This window comes from Phasianus colchicus, chromosome 3 (genome assembly GCF_987193195.1).
Source record: "Phasianus colchicus chromosome 3, bPhaCol1.hap1.1, whole genome shotgun sequence".
Classification (NCBI taxonomy): Eukaryota; Metazoa; Chordata; class Aves; order Galliformes; family Phasianidae; genus Phasianus; species Phasianus colchicus.
This window is the reverse complement of record NC_143438.1, coordinates 4,181,441-4,194,863: the sequence shown is the minus strand read 5'-3', so window position 1 is coordinate 4,194,863 and position 13,423 is coordinate 4,181,441. Positions and strand designations below refer to the sequence as shown.

At 36.7% G+C, this 13,423-nt stretch overlaps 1 protein-coding gene across 6 annotated transcripts in view; it reads left to right on the top strand.

Moving 5' to 3' along the window:
• Nucleotides 1-13,423, top strand: part of ATP9B (ATPase phospholipid transporting 9B) — a 166,254-nt gene that overhangs the window by 151,181 nt on the left and 1,650 nt on the right. For 5 of the 6 annotated variants that reach the window (XM_090136847.1, XM_031609948.2, XM_031609940.2 and 2 more), the window contains 9 exons: nucleotides 1,897-1,986; nucleotides 2,458-2,602; nucleotides 2,927-2,991; nucleotides 3,416-3,571; nucleotides 3,719-3,783; nucleotides 4,942-5,050; nucleotides 10,349-10,406; nucleotides 11,089-11,292; nucleotides 13,165-13,197. In XM_090136847.1, coding sequence (XP_089992973.1) covers nucleotides 1,897-1,986; nucleotides 2,458-2,602; nucleotides 2,927-2,991; nucleotides 3,416-3,571; nucleotides 3,719-3,783; nucleotides 4,942-5,050; nucleotides 10,349-10,406; nucleotides 11,089-11,292; nucleotides 13,165-13,197 — 925 coding nt within the window. The remainder of the gene's footprint in view (nucleotides 1-1,896; nucleotides 1,987-2,457; nucleotides 2,603-2,926; nucleotides 2,992-3,415; nucleotides 3,572-3,718; nucleotides 3,784-4,941; nucleotides 5,051-10,348; nucleotides 10,407-11,088; nucleotides 11,293-13,164; nucleotides 13,198-13,423) is intronic. The other variant, XM_031609926.2, reaches the window with a different exon arrangement.

The window sequence follows — 13,423 nt, the reverse complement described above, 5'->3', positions numbered from 1 at the left end:
ATTATTTTTCTAATTAATATTGCATTTTATTAGCATACTGCTTAAGATAATTGTCAGAAAAGTAAACTGAATGTCTTTATACATTTTTGCTATATTTACATGGTGCCAACTTCACCGAACTCAAACAAAAATAAGGATTTTTCCAAACTTTGATGCTGTGCTATCAGACATAATGTCTGTGTTTGCTCTAAATGAACCACTTGCACCTAAAGAAATAATTGTATGAATATAATTTACATGTAAATGTAGTTTCTTATGAAGCATCAGAATGGCAAATTAGGCCCTGCAGACCACTATTTGCAATTAAATTATTAATGCTTCTGATAAAACTTCAGATCAATTTTTGTTGACCTTTCCACATTGTAACATTACAAATTAAGTCTTCCTGAACAAAATCTATTTAGTTTGAGTCAGATTTTTATTTTCATTACCTTGGCTAATAAGATCAGCATAAAAACTGTGTTAACTTAGAATACACAAAGTTTTAAATTGGTTAGAAAGTAGATTAATACAACATTATTTCTGTGGCTATGTTTGTTGCAAAGAAAGAACTAGTGGATTAATTTAAGAAAATACCAAGCACTTTAATACTTTTATTTTACCTACAAATTAGCGAATAAATTATTTACTAATTTGGCTTCCCAAAAAGATGTATTTTTTTCATGCTCTTTTTACTCAGCCTGCTTATTTTGTAATGAAATTAATTGATATATTGTCCTGGAAATATTTACAAAGAAAAAATACCTCTTGTTAGGTGAGAGCTAGAGCTCATCAGTGTGTGCCAAGTGCTGTCATCTCTGTAATGCAGAAAGATTACAGGGACCAGTGCAACCCTTGGTTCCTAACAGCTTTCACCAAAGGAAAGGAGGAAAAAAAAATCTGGATTGGGCCTATATGTATGGGTTGCTTCCAATTACATGCATTTTAATGTAACCCAAATTTTGTGTGGTGAAGCCCATTCAGAGGATGAAAAGTTTTTGGGCTCTATCTGATTCTATGTAATAATGGGATTATGACATGCATATTTTAATCTTTATTTAAATCTTTATTTAAAGTGCTGACAGATCCAAAATTACATAATCTGTGTTGTTTTTATTCTGTTTTCTAACTTTGTCCTACATGATAGCTGTAAAAGAAGTTGAATAGTTTACTAAAGGTAAAAGAAAGAAAGAAAGGGAAAAAAACCTCTCTTCAAAATCTGGTTTTACTTTAAATTTTTATGCTTTGTGTTCTAGCTCAAAACTTTCCAAAATCCATTTAGTAACATTTGAACCATTTGGTTTGAGATTTTTTTTTTTTTGCATATTACACAGCTGGGCCTCTCTGGAACAATAGTCATGAAAATTTAATAAAAAATTGTCTATAATGTAATTATTTTAAACTGTACCATTCAGTGAGCATTTTTCTGTGTCTCTTGAACTCTGTCTACTTATCCAAACTGAAAGAACTACTAATATGAGCATTTTGCACTATTCTAAGAATATGCTTTATTGGTTTAAAAAGTCTCTCTTTTTGTTTTTTTTCTGACTTGGGAACTGTTTCTTTGTTCGGTTTAACCAAGATGGGAAGACTTGGGTCAACTTGAAATTAAAGTATTTTAATTGTAGTGATATTTTAGACCTGATCTGCTTCTGTGAGGAGCCAGTTGGGCTGACTACGCGCATTTTCCTAGTTTGAAGATTACTTGTTTAGTCCATAAGGATTAGAAACTTGCAGCCACACAGGTACTGCATTAGGATAAAACATTTGTTGAAAAACAAAGCCTTTTAGGTATGACGACTTCTCAACACTTGATTTGCTTAGGGAGGTGTGCTGGGGGAAGAGATTGTTGTTTTAGAATTTGTTTGCTCTTAAAAAAAAAAAAAAAACCTTTTGAGTAAGTGGTTTTTATTAAAGGTTACTACTCGAGGAGAGGCTCACTTAGAACTAAATGCCTTTAGGAGGAAGCATGACTGTGCCTTGGTGATATCTGGGGACTCACTTGAGGTAAGAGTTTGGTTTCTATCAGATTGTACCTATAGTTCATGAACATAAAATTAATGTGTTCATGAAGTATATTGCTGGCTTCATGCTCTTAAACTTTTTCCAGTATTTGGCCACGTTGTAAGAGTCACTGCTGTTTTTCACTGAGTAGTGACAGAGTGATACACATTCAAATTTTGTTGTTTTTCTGGTTTCCTGTACAGTAACAGAATGAGATGAAACAAATCTCATGGTAGCATGCCACAGTACTGTTCCTCTGTTTGAATCTAAAGCATGCTATCTGTGTCAATGACATGAATGTCAGTTTTAAGTAGTAGGACACATTTGGAAGAAAGCGGCTCTCTCAAGTATTCTTACAGGAAGATACCATGCAAGCAAAACCTCCTAGAAGAGATCTTTATTTTTTGTGTTAGAGTGCATGTTGTATTATTTAATCTTTAAAATAAACGTCCACGTATATTTTTTTTCCCTTAGGTTTGTCTGAAATATTATGAGCATGAGTTTGTAGAGTTGGCCTGCCAGTGTCCCGCCGTAGTGTGCTGCCGATGTTCTCCCACCCAAAAAGCCCATATTGTCAAACTGCTACAGCATCACACTGGGAAACGCACGTGTGCAATAGGTAACTGTTGACACTGTCTTCCTTTGCAGTAGTTAAATCTGCAATGAATTTACACAGTAGATGGCACCTTTGAGAAAGAACTCAGACAAAACTGAAAAGATGTCTTTATCAACCACCAAGTAGTTATGTAACTGTAGAAGAAAATACCATGAGAAAGGTGTGTTTTTCTTTGTTCCTCCTCAGCGAAAAGTCTTGATTGCTGAAATCATTAATCCGTAGGTTAACTGTGAGAATGTAAAGCTATAGTAGGAAGTTTTTAAAACATTTTGAAGGTCAAGAGAGTAAAACCTCTGAAGAGCTGAATATTGCAGTGACATTTTTCAGGTGATGGAGGAAATGATGTCAGCATGATCCAAGCAGCTGACTGTGGGATTGGAATTGAAGGCAAGGTAATGTTACTAGTTTCATAATCAAGTATAACATAATTCTTAGATGGTAGTAAATTGAATATTTTGAATTAAAGTATACTGTAAGATGATAGAAAATGGTTGAACCAGTAAATTCTTCTATGTTCTCTGTTTTTTCTTTTTAAATACATAAAGCAAGAGAAGCAGAAAACACTACAGTTATCTCTGTGAATCTATTAATTTATCTGAAAGAAGCTAACTAAGCCATTATACACTTGTTATAAGAAATGTATTGTTTTATAACACGCACCAAAAAACTCTTTTGTGTCATGTGGCAGAATTGATTTCTGAAGCAATAGCAGCCAAGTTTGTAATTTGTAAAATGAATTATGATTTAGAATTTTGAATTTTGAAGCACATTTTCTACACAGGGTTTTATACTTTGAATATTTTTGTTTTGTTCTAGGAGGGAAAGCAAGCCTCCCTAGCAGCTGACTTTTCTATCACACAGTTTAAACACATAGGTAGGCTGCTGATGGTACATGGTCGAAACAGTTACAAAAGATCAGCAGCACTTGGTCAATTTGTCATGCACCGAGGCCTTATTATTTCAACTATGCAGGTATTTAAACTTTGTTTTCAGAACAGTTACAATCACTACATCTCTTTGAAATATCAAAAAAATCCTATATAGGTATTCTCTTTTCCTTATTGTAATGTTTCATATATAGAACTTTATTAAATATGTAATTCTTTTCTTTTTTTGTAGGCTGTATTTTCATCAGTCTTCTATTTTGCATCTGTTCCCTTGTACCAAGGTTTCCTGATGGTAGGGTAAGTTCATACCAACACTTACAATATCTATTAATAATTACATCCAGCCAACTTTTTAAACAGCATCCTATAGTTGGTGTCTGCCCCCATTGTTTAGACATTTATCATTGGTATGCTAACAAGACCTGGAATGAGCCTATAAATAAAACCCTCTAACTAGTTTGGACGTGCAGTTATATCCACTATATGAGGTGGGAAAGTTCTCTGAAGACAGAAAACTGCATAGCTTTAGAAGAAGATATATAGTATTTTTGACATTCAGAGCAAAAACAATAGAGGAAAGCTGACAAACCAGTTTGAGCTGCTATACAACTTGCAAGACAAGCCTCACTGCCCATTAACAAATTATTTGTTAAAAAGTGGAGCTGAAGCTACTATGAAATTTCCTCTAAAAGCTCATTAAGTAAGTCCGGTACGTTAGTTTTCTTTCTGAATCATGTATGTAGAATTAGGAGCACACTGATCCTTTTGCAAGAGCTTCTTTAGGGATATACCTCCCAGAATCATTTGGCTGATATATATGCATATATTCACGTTTGTCCTTTTTCTCTGCACCTTACGTCCTAAGAGCTTCTTTTTATACTTCTTGTTTTACTTGATTTAAACAGTAATAACTCAAATCATAGCCAAATCAAGGTCTGTTTTCACCAAACACTGCAGAGGCAAACTTCTCCAAAATGCTTGTAAATAGTTATGCTAAGTCCTTCTGAGAGTGCACAACTAATGTGTGCATAAAATCCAAAGCCGCTTTCTTAGCTGTTAAGACTTTGGTTCATCCTCCTGCTTTACTGTGATGTCAGAAAAACAGCACTTGTTTTTTCTTTAGTTTTCATGCCATCTTCTGTTGATGAATTCAAATGCAAGGTCTTTGAACTTGTTATCAAAATGCAGAAGTGCAGTGTAACAGACAATAAATTTGGGGTGAGATATGCAGGGGAAAAAAAAAACTTTTTTTTTCTTTTGACATATAAAGTCTCTTCTCACAAATGGCAGCTCTCAGAATGCCAAGACCAGGTTACATTTTTGAAGCTGCACTGGTAAACTGTCTCAGTGATAATCAATTTAATGTCACTCACATTAAAAAGAGTAGTTGAACGCAACAGATTAGTTAAAAATCATATGATACAAAAATGTTAGTTTGTGCTTTCCTCTCCATAGGTATGCAACCATATATACTATGTTTCCAGTCTTCTCTCTGGTGTTGGATCAGGATGTGAAGCCAGAAATGGCACTGCTGTATCCAGAACTTTATAAGGATCTCACAAAGGTATGAATGTTCTCAGTGCTGAAATATGAAGAACTGTTGAAATTGCTGGTGTGAAAAACTCTGAATTCTTAGAATCATTTTTGTAAAGTATTCCATGCAAGATAAATGTGTAACTAATGTAATGCAGGCTTCTGTGCTACAAAAGTAATCCGTGGTCCCAGATGTTCCACTAGGTTTTGTTAATAGATTTCTAAGTCACCAGACTTTGGAATGAAATAATTCAGTCATAAACATATATTGATATAAAATTTGCTTTTAGTCTGACCTTAGGAGCTCTGATAGGGAGCTTTTCATGGTTATTTTTTCACAGCTCCTTCCTTTTTAACTAAGAGATTTAATTTATGGATTAATTTTTCCCATCTTCTGAAAATTATTACTGATCTCTCTCCTAAAGCTGACTTTCTTTAAACAATGGATATCGATGATTGAAATGTCTTCACTGAATCATCTGTAGTTACTGCTTACTACAAGAAAGACATAGAGGCTCTGGAGTGTGTTCAGAGAAGGGCAGTGAAGCAGGTGAGGGAATTGGAGCATCAGTCATATAAGGAGTGGCAGAGGGAACTGAGCCAATTGTTTAGTCCAGAGAAGAGGAAGCTGTGAAGAGACCTTATTTCCCTCTACAACTACCTGAAAGGAGATTGTGGCGAGACAGGGGTCAGCCTCTTCTCTCAGGTAACTAGCAATATGACAAGAGGAAATGGCCTCAAGTTGCGCCAGGGGAGATTCAGATTGGATATTAGGAAGAACTGATCCTCTGAAAGAGTGCTCAGGCACTGGAATGGGCTGCTGGGGAGGTGGTTGAGTCACTGTCCCTGGAGGTATTCAGGAAAGGTGCAGATGTAATACTGAGGAGCATGGTTTAAGGGCAACATTGGTGGTAAGTGGACAGTTGGGTTAGATGATCTCAGAGATCTTTTCCAAACTTAATGGTTCTGTGATTCTGTACTTTCAGTTTCCTTACATACATCTGCAAATAATAGAAGGGTGTTGTTTCGTTACCCACAAATGTGGGTTAAATCACAAGACTGTTTTCTTAAGTTTTTTTTTCTGAAAAGTACTCCAGCTCCATCTTAAACTGTTTGCCAGAAGTGTTATGATGCAAGGCAGAAGCAAGAAGAAAGGTGTTCTAAGGACACTGTTTTCTTCAAAAACATATCTAAGATTTCAAAAGTACACTGCAGTCATTGAGTTGACACTTTGCAAATCCTTTGTCATTTGAATTGTATTAAATTAGGTATTCACTATTTTAGTCTATGACAATTTTTTTCTCTTCTATTTGGAGATCTCTTCTTCAGTATCTTTTAAGTTTCTTTGAGATTGCAGATTTTATCTCCAGAAGGTGTATCTCTCAGTTCCTATGGGTAGTTATAAGCTAGTCTGTGGAAACCCACTGATGGGGTTTTTCTGTTTCAAAAGAGAGAAAGAAGAACCTGTACTCTGAAACTGCCCGGGATGTGTAGTAGATGACTGCAGACTTAAGTTTTTGTTCAAGCTTAAATGACAGTTCTAGGAGATAATGATTTACTGGCTTACCCAGCTTACATTGTACCTCTGTGAATGTTAATGTAGAATGCAAATAATTATGTTTAGAAAAAATAATAACAATAATAATAATAATAATAATGAAAATGTGGAGCAACTGGGGAGTATGTTATGATTCAGTATATTCTTCTTCCAAAAGAAGATGATCAGTGAATGATTATAGATGAATAGACAAGAAGTGCTTTACATGTGCTACATTTTACTTCACTATAATAAGGTAGTCTTACTGTGTGTGTTTATTGGAACAGCTTCTGATCATGCTGTCCTAGCTGTGACACTAAGGAGTGTACTTGTTTCTGCATGTTACTTTGCAAATTCTGTATTATAAATACAGATCTCTACCAATGACATTCAGCTAACGTTACTCAAGTGCATATTGACATAGTCTAGAATTGTATTCCTAGGAATTGGTTTCTTCTCTAGGATATGCTGATGGTGAAAAAGCTTTCAGGATATTAAGATTAAAATATGCTTGCACAACTCATTGATGGACTCTATTGCAAGAACAAGCGAAAATTAGCAAGGTTCAGAGATGGATGTGGCCAAATACCATGGGGGAAACTGATTCAATTTTCCTGTTATTCTGGCTCCTATAAAGCTGTGGCTAGAAAAGCTGAGATTAAGGTTTGAAAGAAAATACACATTCTTCCCCTTGGAGAAGAAGAAACATAGCTCCTCTTTTTAAATCTGAAGAAATTAAGACTTATACAATTACTGGCCAGCCAGTCTCACCACTGTGCCCAGCAAGATCGTGGATGTGATCCTCTTGGAAACTGCTAAGGCACACAGAGAACACAGAGGTGGTTGGTGACAGCCAGCATGTCTTCACCGAGGGCAAATGGTGCCTGGCAAATATGGTGGCCTCCTACAACTGGGTTACATCAATAGTGGATATCAGAAGAACAACTGACGTCATATACCTGGATTGTGCAAAGTATTTGACACAACCTGGATTGTGCAAAGCATTTGACACAACATCCTTGTCTCTACACTGGAGAGATGGATTTAATAGAGGGATCACTCAGTAAATAAGAAATTGGCCAGATGGCCAACTGCCTGAAGTCGAGATGAAGACTAATGGCGAGTGATTTCCCTCCAAGTCTGTATTAGGACCAGTATTGTTTAACATCTTTTTGGAGACATGGGCAGTGAGATTGAGTGCACACTTAGTAAATTTGTGGATGACACCAAGCTGAGTGGTATGGTCAGCAAGCTGAAGGGAAAGGATATGATCCAGACTGACCTGGACAGGGTTGAGAGGTGGGCCTATAGGAACTTCATACAGTTCTACAAGGCTAAGTGCAAAGTCTTGCACCTGTGTCAGAGCAAATTCAAACATGAATACAGACTTTGTGATGAGTGGACTTAGAGCAGCAGATTGAGAATGTAGATTAAAAACTAAATATGAATCAGCAGTGTGTGCTTGCAGCCCATAAAACCAACCCTCAATGAGGGCTGCATAAAAGGAGTGTAACTACCAGGCTGAGAGAGGTGATTGTCCCATCCCTACTGCTGCCATGACACCCCACTGCATTCAGGTCTGGAGCCTCCAGCATAAGATGTGCATGGACCTGTTGGAGTGGATCCTGAGAAGACCATGGGCATGATCAGAGGGCTGGACACCTCTCCTACAATGAAAGGCTGAGAGAGTTGAGGTTGTTCAGTCCAAAGAAGAAAAATGCATGGGGAGAATTTATAGAGACCTTTCAGTGCTTAAAGAGGACCTAAATGAAAGACAAGAAAATAGTCCTTATCACAGATTGTAATGATAGGATAAAGGGTAATGTCTTTGAACTAAAATAAGGTGGGTTTAAATTAGTTATTAGGAAGACATTTTTCATTATAGTGGTGATGAGGCATAGGAACAGGTTGCCAGAGAAGCTGTGGTGGATTCCTTATCTCTGGAGGTGTTGAAGGCCAGGTTGGTTGGGTCATTGGGCAACCTGACGTAGTGGGAGCTGTCCCTGCCCAAGGCATGGGGATTGGAACCCCCTTCCAACTCAAACCATTCTATGATTCTGTGAGGGCTGGCTGCTTTCATCTGAAAATTATTTGTTGGCTGTTGTGTAGCATTTGCTAGAGTCTCAGAAGTGACATATTCCCAGTTTCATAAAACTGAATCAAAACTCAAGCTTATTCTTACTTTACAAATCTCAGTAATTGGGAGCTGTGGTCTAGAGTGGAAATAGTGCACGGTACTGAAAGGAAAATAAGTAGATGCTCAAATGAAAAAGAAAAAAAAAAAAAAAAAGAAACAGACAAAACAACAAAACAGAGTGTTTATTTTTCTGTATGTTTGTAACCAGTACATTGTATACAGAGGTGTGAAAATGCCTTTAGCATCTTCCTATGAAATCTGTGTATCCAAGAAAATATTTTAGCCCATACTGAAACCATCTCAAATGAATTAATTAATCAGTTTCTACAGCAGTGAAGCACTTAAATTTCTCTGTAAAGTGCTGATTCTTGTGTATCCTTGGGCTCCATCAGAAGAGGGGTGGCCAGCAGGGACAGGGAGGTGATTGTTCCCCTCTACTCTGCTCTTGTGAGGCCCCATCTGCAGTACTGCGTCCAGGTCTGGAGCCCCCAGTACGAGAAAGACAGAGAGCTGTTGGAGAGGGTCCAGAGGAGGGCCACAAAGGTGATCAGGGGACTGGAGCACCTTCCCTATGAGGACAGGCTGAAAGAGCTGGGCTTGTTCAGCCTGGAGAAAAGAAGGCTGCGGGGTGACCTCATTGCAGCCTTTCAGTACCTAAAGGGAGCCTACAAACAGGAGGGGAATCAACTCTTTGAAAGGGTTGATAACTGCAGGACAAGGGGAAATGGTTTTAAGCTGAGGGAAGGGAGATTTAGGTTGGACGTCAGGGGGAAATTCTTTACAGAGAGAGTGGTGAGGTACTGGAACAGCTGCCCAGAGAGGCTGTGGATGCCCCGTCCCTGGAGGTGTTCAAGGCCAGGGTGGATGGGGCCCTGGGCAGCCTGGTCTAGTATTAAATGTGGAGGTTGGTGGCCCTGCGTGTGGCAGGGGGGTTGGAGATTCATGATCCTTGAGGTCCCTTCCAACCCTGGCAATTCTGTGATTCTGTGATTCTGTGATCCTAGGATGATCAGTTTTTCTGTGCTAGAATGGCTAACTGCTTATCTTTTTTAACTTTGCAGTCTTAACATATTTCATCAATACTCATAGAACACAAGAGTCCTGAACGTGTACAGCTTTTATTGTTTGATTTGTGCATATGATTCAAACTTTTACTATCACAAGATTAAAAATATATTTGGTAGTTGCATAAAACTTATAGTAGCAGTCATGTTTATGGTGTGACTGAAAATAGTTCATCCAGTATGGAGAAGTGACTTGTAACCATGGTTTTCTTGAAGTGTAGGTCAATAGGTGCAGAATGTTATTTTTCTTGAAGAATACTTTTGTGATAAGACATAAAAACACTAAAAAGTCTATAATATGACTGTTACTGTTCTTCTGAAAACTAACCGTAGCACTGCAAGCCAAAGTGTGTGTTTGCCATTTAAGACCTTAACTGTCCTGCCCCCAGATTTTAACTGCATGTGATTTCTATGCACATTTGCAATGAACGATCGTAAAAACGAGCAGAAGCTTTTTAGCTCGTATTGCTTCAAGGACTGCTTATTATACTTGTAAAATGTCTCTGGAGTGCTTAACTATTAAAATATATGAATTTAATAGATTTTTTTTTTTAAGTAGTGTTTAACTGTCCTCTCATTTCTTTCCCTTAGGGAAGATCTTTGTCATTTAAGACCTTCCTCATCTGGGTTTTAATCAGTATTTACCAAGGTAGGAGAGAGTCGTGAATTTATTGAACTGAGAATTTTTTATCTGCTATTAACAGTATAGTTTTTCAGGAGCAGGTTAAATTCCCAAAGCTTAACTTTTCATCAGCAGTTATATATATTGCTTTCTGTTTATCTTGTAAATCGAGATTCCTGCAGTGTGCCAGGCCTATGGATTGGCATGGATTGTTATTTTTATTGATGCGTGTCGTCTAAAGAAGGACATGACTTTAATTAAGTTCTAATCCAGAAAAATTTCAGCGAGTGCTTATCACATTGCATATGCTAACACAGTAGTTTTCTTTCATGGAATGACAGAAGTACTGTTGAAGAAATCAGGATTATGTAATCAGTTAAAAGTAATTACACTTTCAACAATCTCTCACTTATTATTTTGTCTAATTGACAGTTCATCAGATATATTGCTTGAAGAGATATTTAGTTTTCTAACAGTTTTGTTTCTTCACTGCTCTGTTTTGATTGTTTTATTTCACATGCAAAAAGTACAGTAAATATCACATCTCTTTTTTTACAAAGTTTAATGTTACCTTATATTTAAATAAAAATTTAAATTAAAAAACAAAAACACTGAGTAAACTTTCCTAATAAGCAATAAAATGTCCAGTGTGCACTTGAACTAAAATGTCATTGTAGAATGTTTCATTAAATTTGTTTGCCTTTCCTAGGTGGTATTCTGATGTATGGAGCCCTGCTGCTTTTTGAGTCTGAATTTGTACATGTTGTTGCTATTTCCTTCACTGCTCTTATCTTGACTGAGCTCTTGATGGTTGCACTGACCATACGAACATGGCACTGGTTAATGGTGGTGGCTGAATTTCTCAGTCTTGGCTGCTATGTGGCCTCTCTTGCATTTCTAAATGAATACTTTGGTAAGTAATAGTGTTTTAGCATGGAAAGTTTTATAACAAAATCTTTAATGTGTTTTTTTTTTTCTCATTTTGGTTAGGAATGATGTTATGCTTTATGAAATAGAGCTTTCTCAGTAAGAATTAATTCATGTTGTTTTAAAATACTCTTCTACCTATTTGTCCCGGGGTTTGATTGTCATTTTTCCTGTTAATATGATTTATCTGGGTGATAAACTTTTAAATCAAACCTCACGTGCTCTTCCCCTCCTTGATCTCATCCTAAATTGTCTTTGAGATCAGTACTTGAAATGGATATGTTTTGATCAAATGAGAATCGTGCACCAACCTGGTGATTTTTCTGTCTCATTACCTCAGCCCAAGAGCTGAAGCATTGCCAAACCAGAAGGTTTAGCAATACAGGCTAAAATAGAGGCAGAAAGTTATTGATGTTTTATATAATCAGTCTATTTCATAACTACAATAAGATTTGTTTTAAAGTACAGTATGCCATACTGTGTCTTACGGTTCTCATTATTCATCATTCACAAGATACGATTTACAGTTCTCTCCTTTTAACAGTCCAAGGATCTGAGTGTCAATAATACATACTTCTTTTTATATCAAATAGTTTTTCAGTTTAAAAAAATATATATTTATCTTGGTCTTACTGTGATTCGATGGATGTAAATTACAGAAATAAATCAAATAACTGTGATTACACCCCAGTATAGGAGCAGCAGCAAGCTCATCCTTCCTCTGTTTTACAGGAGATGATGAGTAAGAAGATCCTTTCTTGTTACTTCTTATAGCAGAATTAAATGTGCTATATGGTAGTTCCTAGTAATTGCAAACTTCTGCTTTCACTCCCTGTTGTCCCAGGTGTCCAGCACTAGGGTGGTGTAATTACATGACTTCTTTTTAATTGCTAAATGCTCTGCCACCTGTCTCAAGTGATCTGTTCACTTCCAGATGTATGAAGAGTCCTATTTTAATTTTACACCCTATTTCAGGTTTTACGAAGAACCTTTTTCATCTCTCTGACACTAATACACAGATTCTTTAATGGAGATTATTGGGTTGATTCCAGAGTCTCTGCAGCCAGCTGGCAAGAACATATACAAGCACTAGCTCTTTGGTCCAACCTTCCAGGAACTTCATAAAGCAAAACTTGCTACTTTGCCTTTTAAAATCATCCATGTTGATAGCACCAAGTCTTTCCATCCCTTCTAGGTATTTCTCATTGAGAAACACCCATAGGTGGTGTTCATGGATGTGCTTAAAAAAAAAAAAGACTTGATAACTGCTCTACAGCTCCAAGTCCTGGAAGTAACTCAGTTTTTAGGTTTCTGAATGAATTGCATGCAGTGACCTCATTAGGCATGTCTCAGTGATGTGTTACGTGGGCTCTTAGTATGTCTGAGCAGGCTTAGGCTAAAACAATAAATCAAAATTATACATTGAAATCTAATGTAGAAAGTGTTCTTAAATGAGCAAAGTTGGAGCACTGAAGCATTTCTTTTGCTGAATCATTTTGAAGTTAATTTTCATTCACATTTAAAACAGCTCTAATCAAGATGCTTATGCATTTAATTATACTTCAAAGACGACTCAGGCAAAATGTAAGAGAACTGCCTAATTACTTACAGCCTCAAAACATAACCAAATGAATCTATTTTCAAATTTTTTGTTGAACTGCTGTTTAAAACCTTCTGATTGTCATGTGAAAAGCAGTAATATTCCAGTTAATGCTACTAACATCTTTTCCATTTCCTTTTTTGTTTTCGTTTTTGTTTTTTTCTGTAGCTAGTCTTCTTGTCTAATATTTTTTTCACATAACTTCTGTATTTTCTGTAAAACTATCCTTTCATTTTCGTTCTCACCCTTGTGTGACAGGTATAGGCAGAGTGTCTTTTGGAGCTTTCTTAGGTAGGTGAAGTTTCACTTTTCTGGAACATAACTTGTGGGGTGGGGGGATGTGAAAGGAGGTGGTTGGGGGGTTTTCTGTGATTCTTAAGTACAACCTGAGCATTGCAAAATATGGTCCAAAATTTCAGTGGCAAGTGTAGGATGTCACTGTTCTTGTCAGATTTGTCACAGAAAGTAGCTTTTGACTGTGACTTGTGGCTGTATAATCACATTGCTTTCTCTTTAC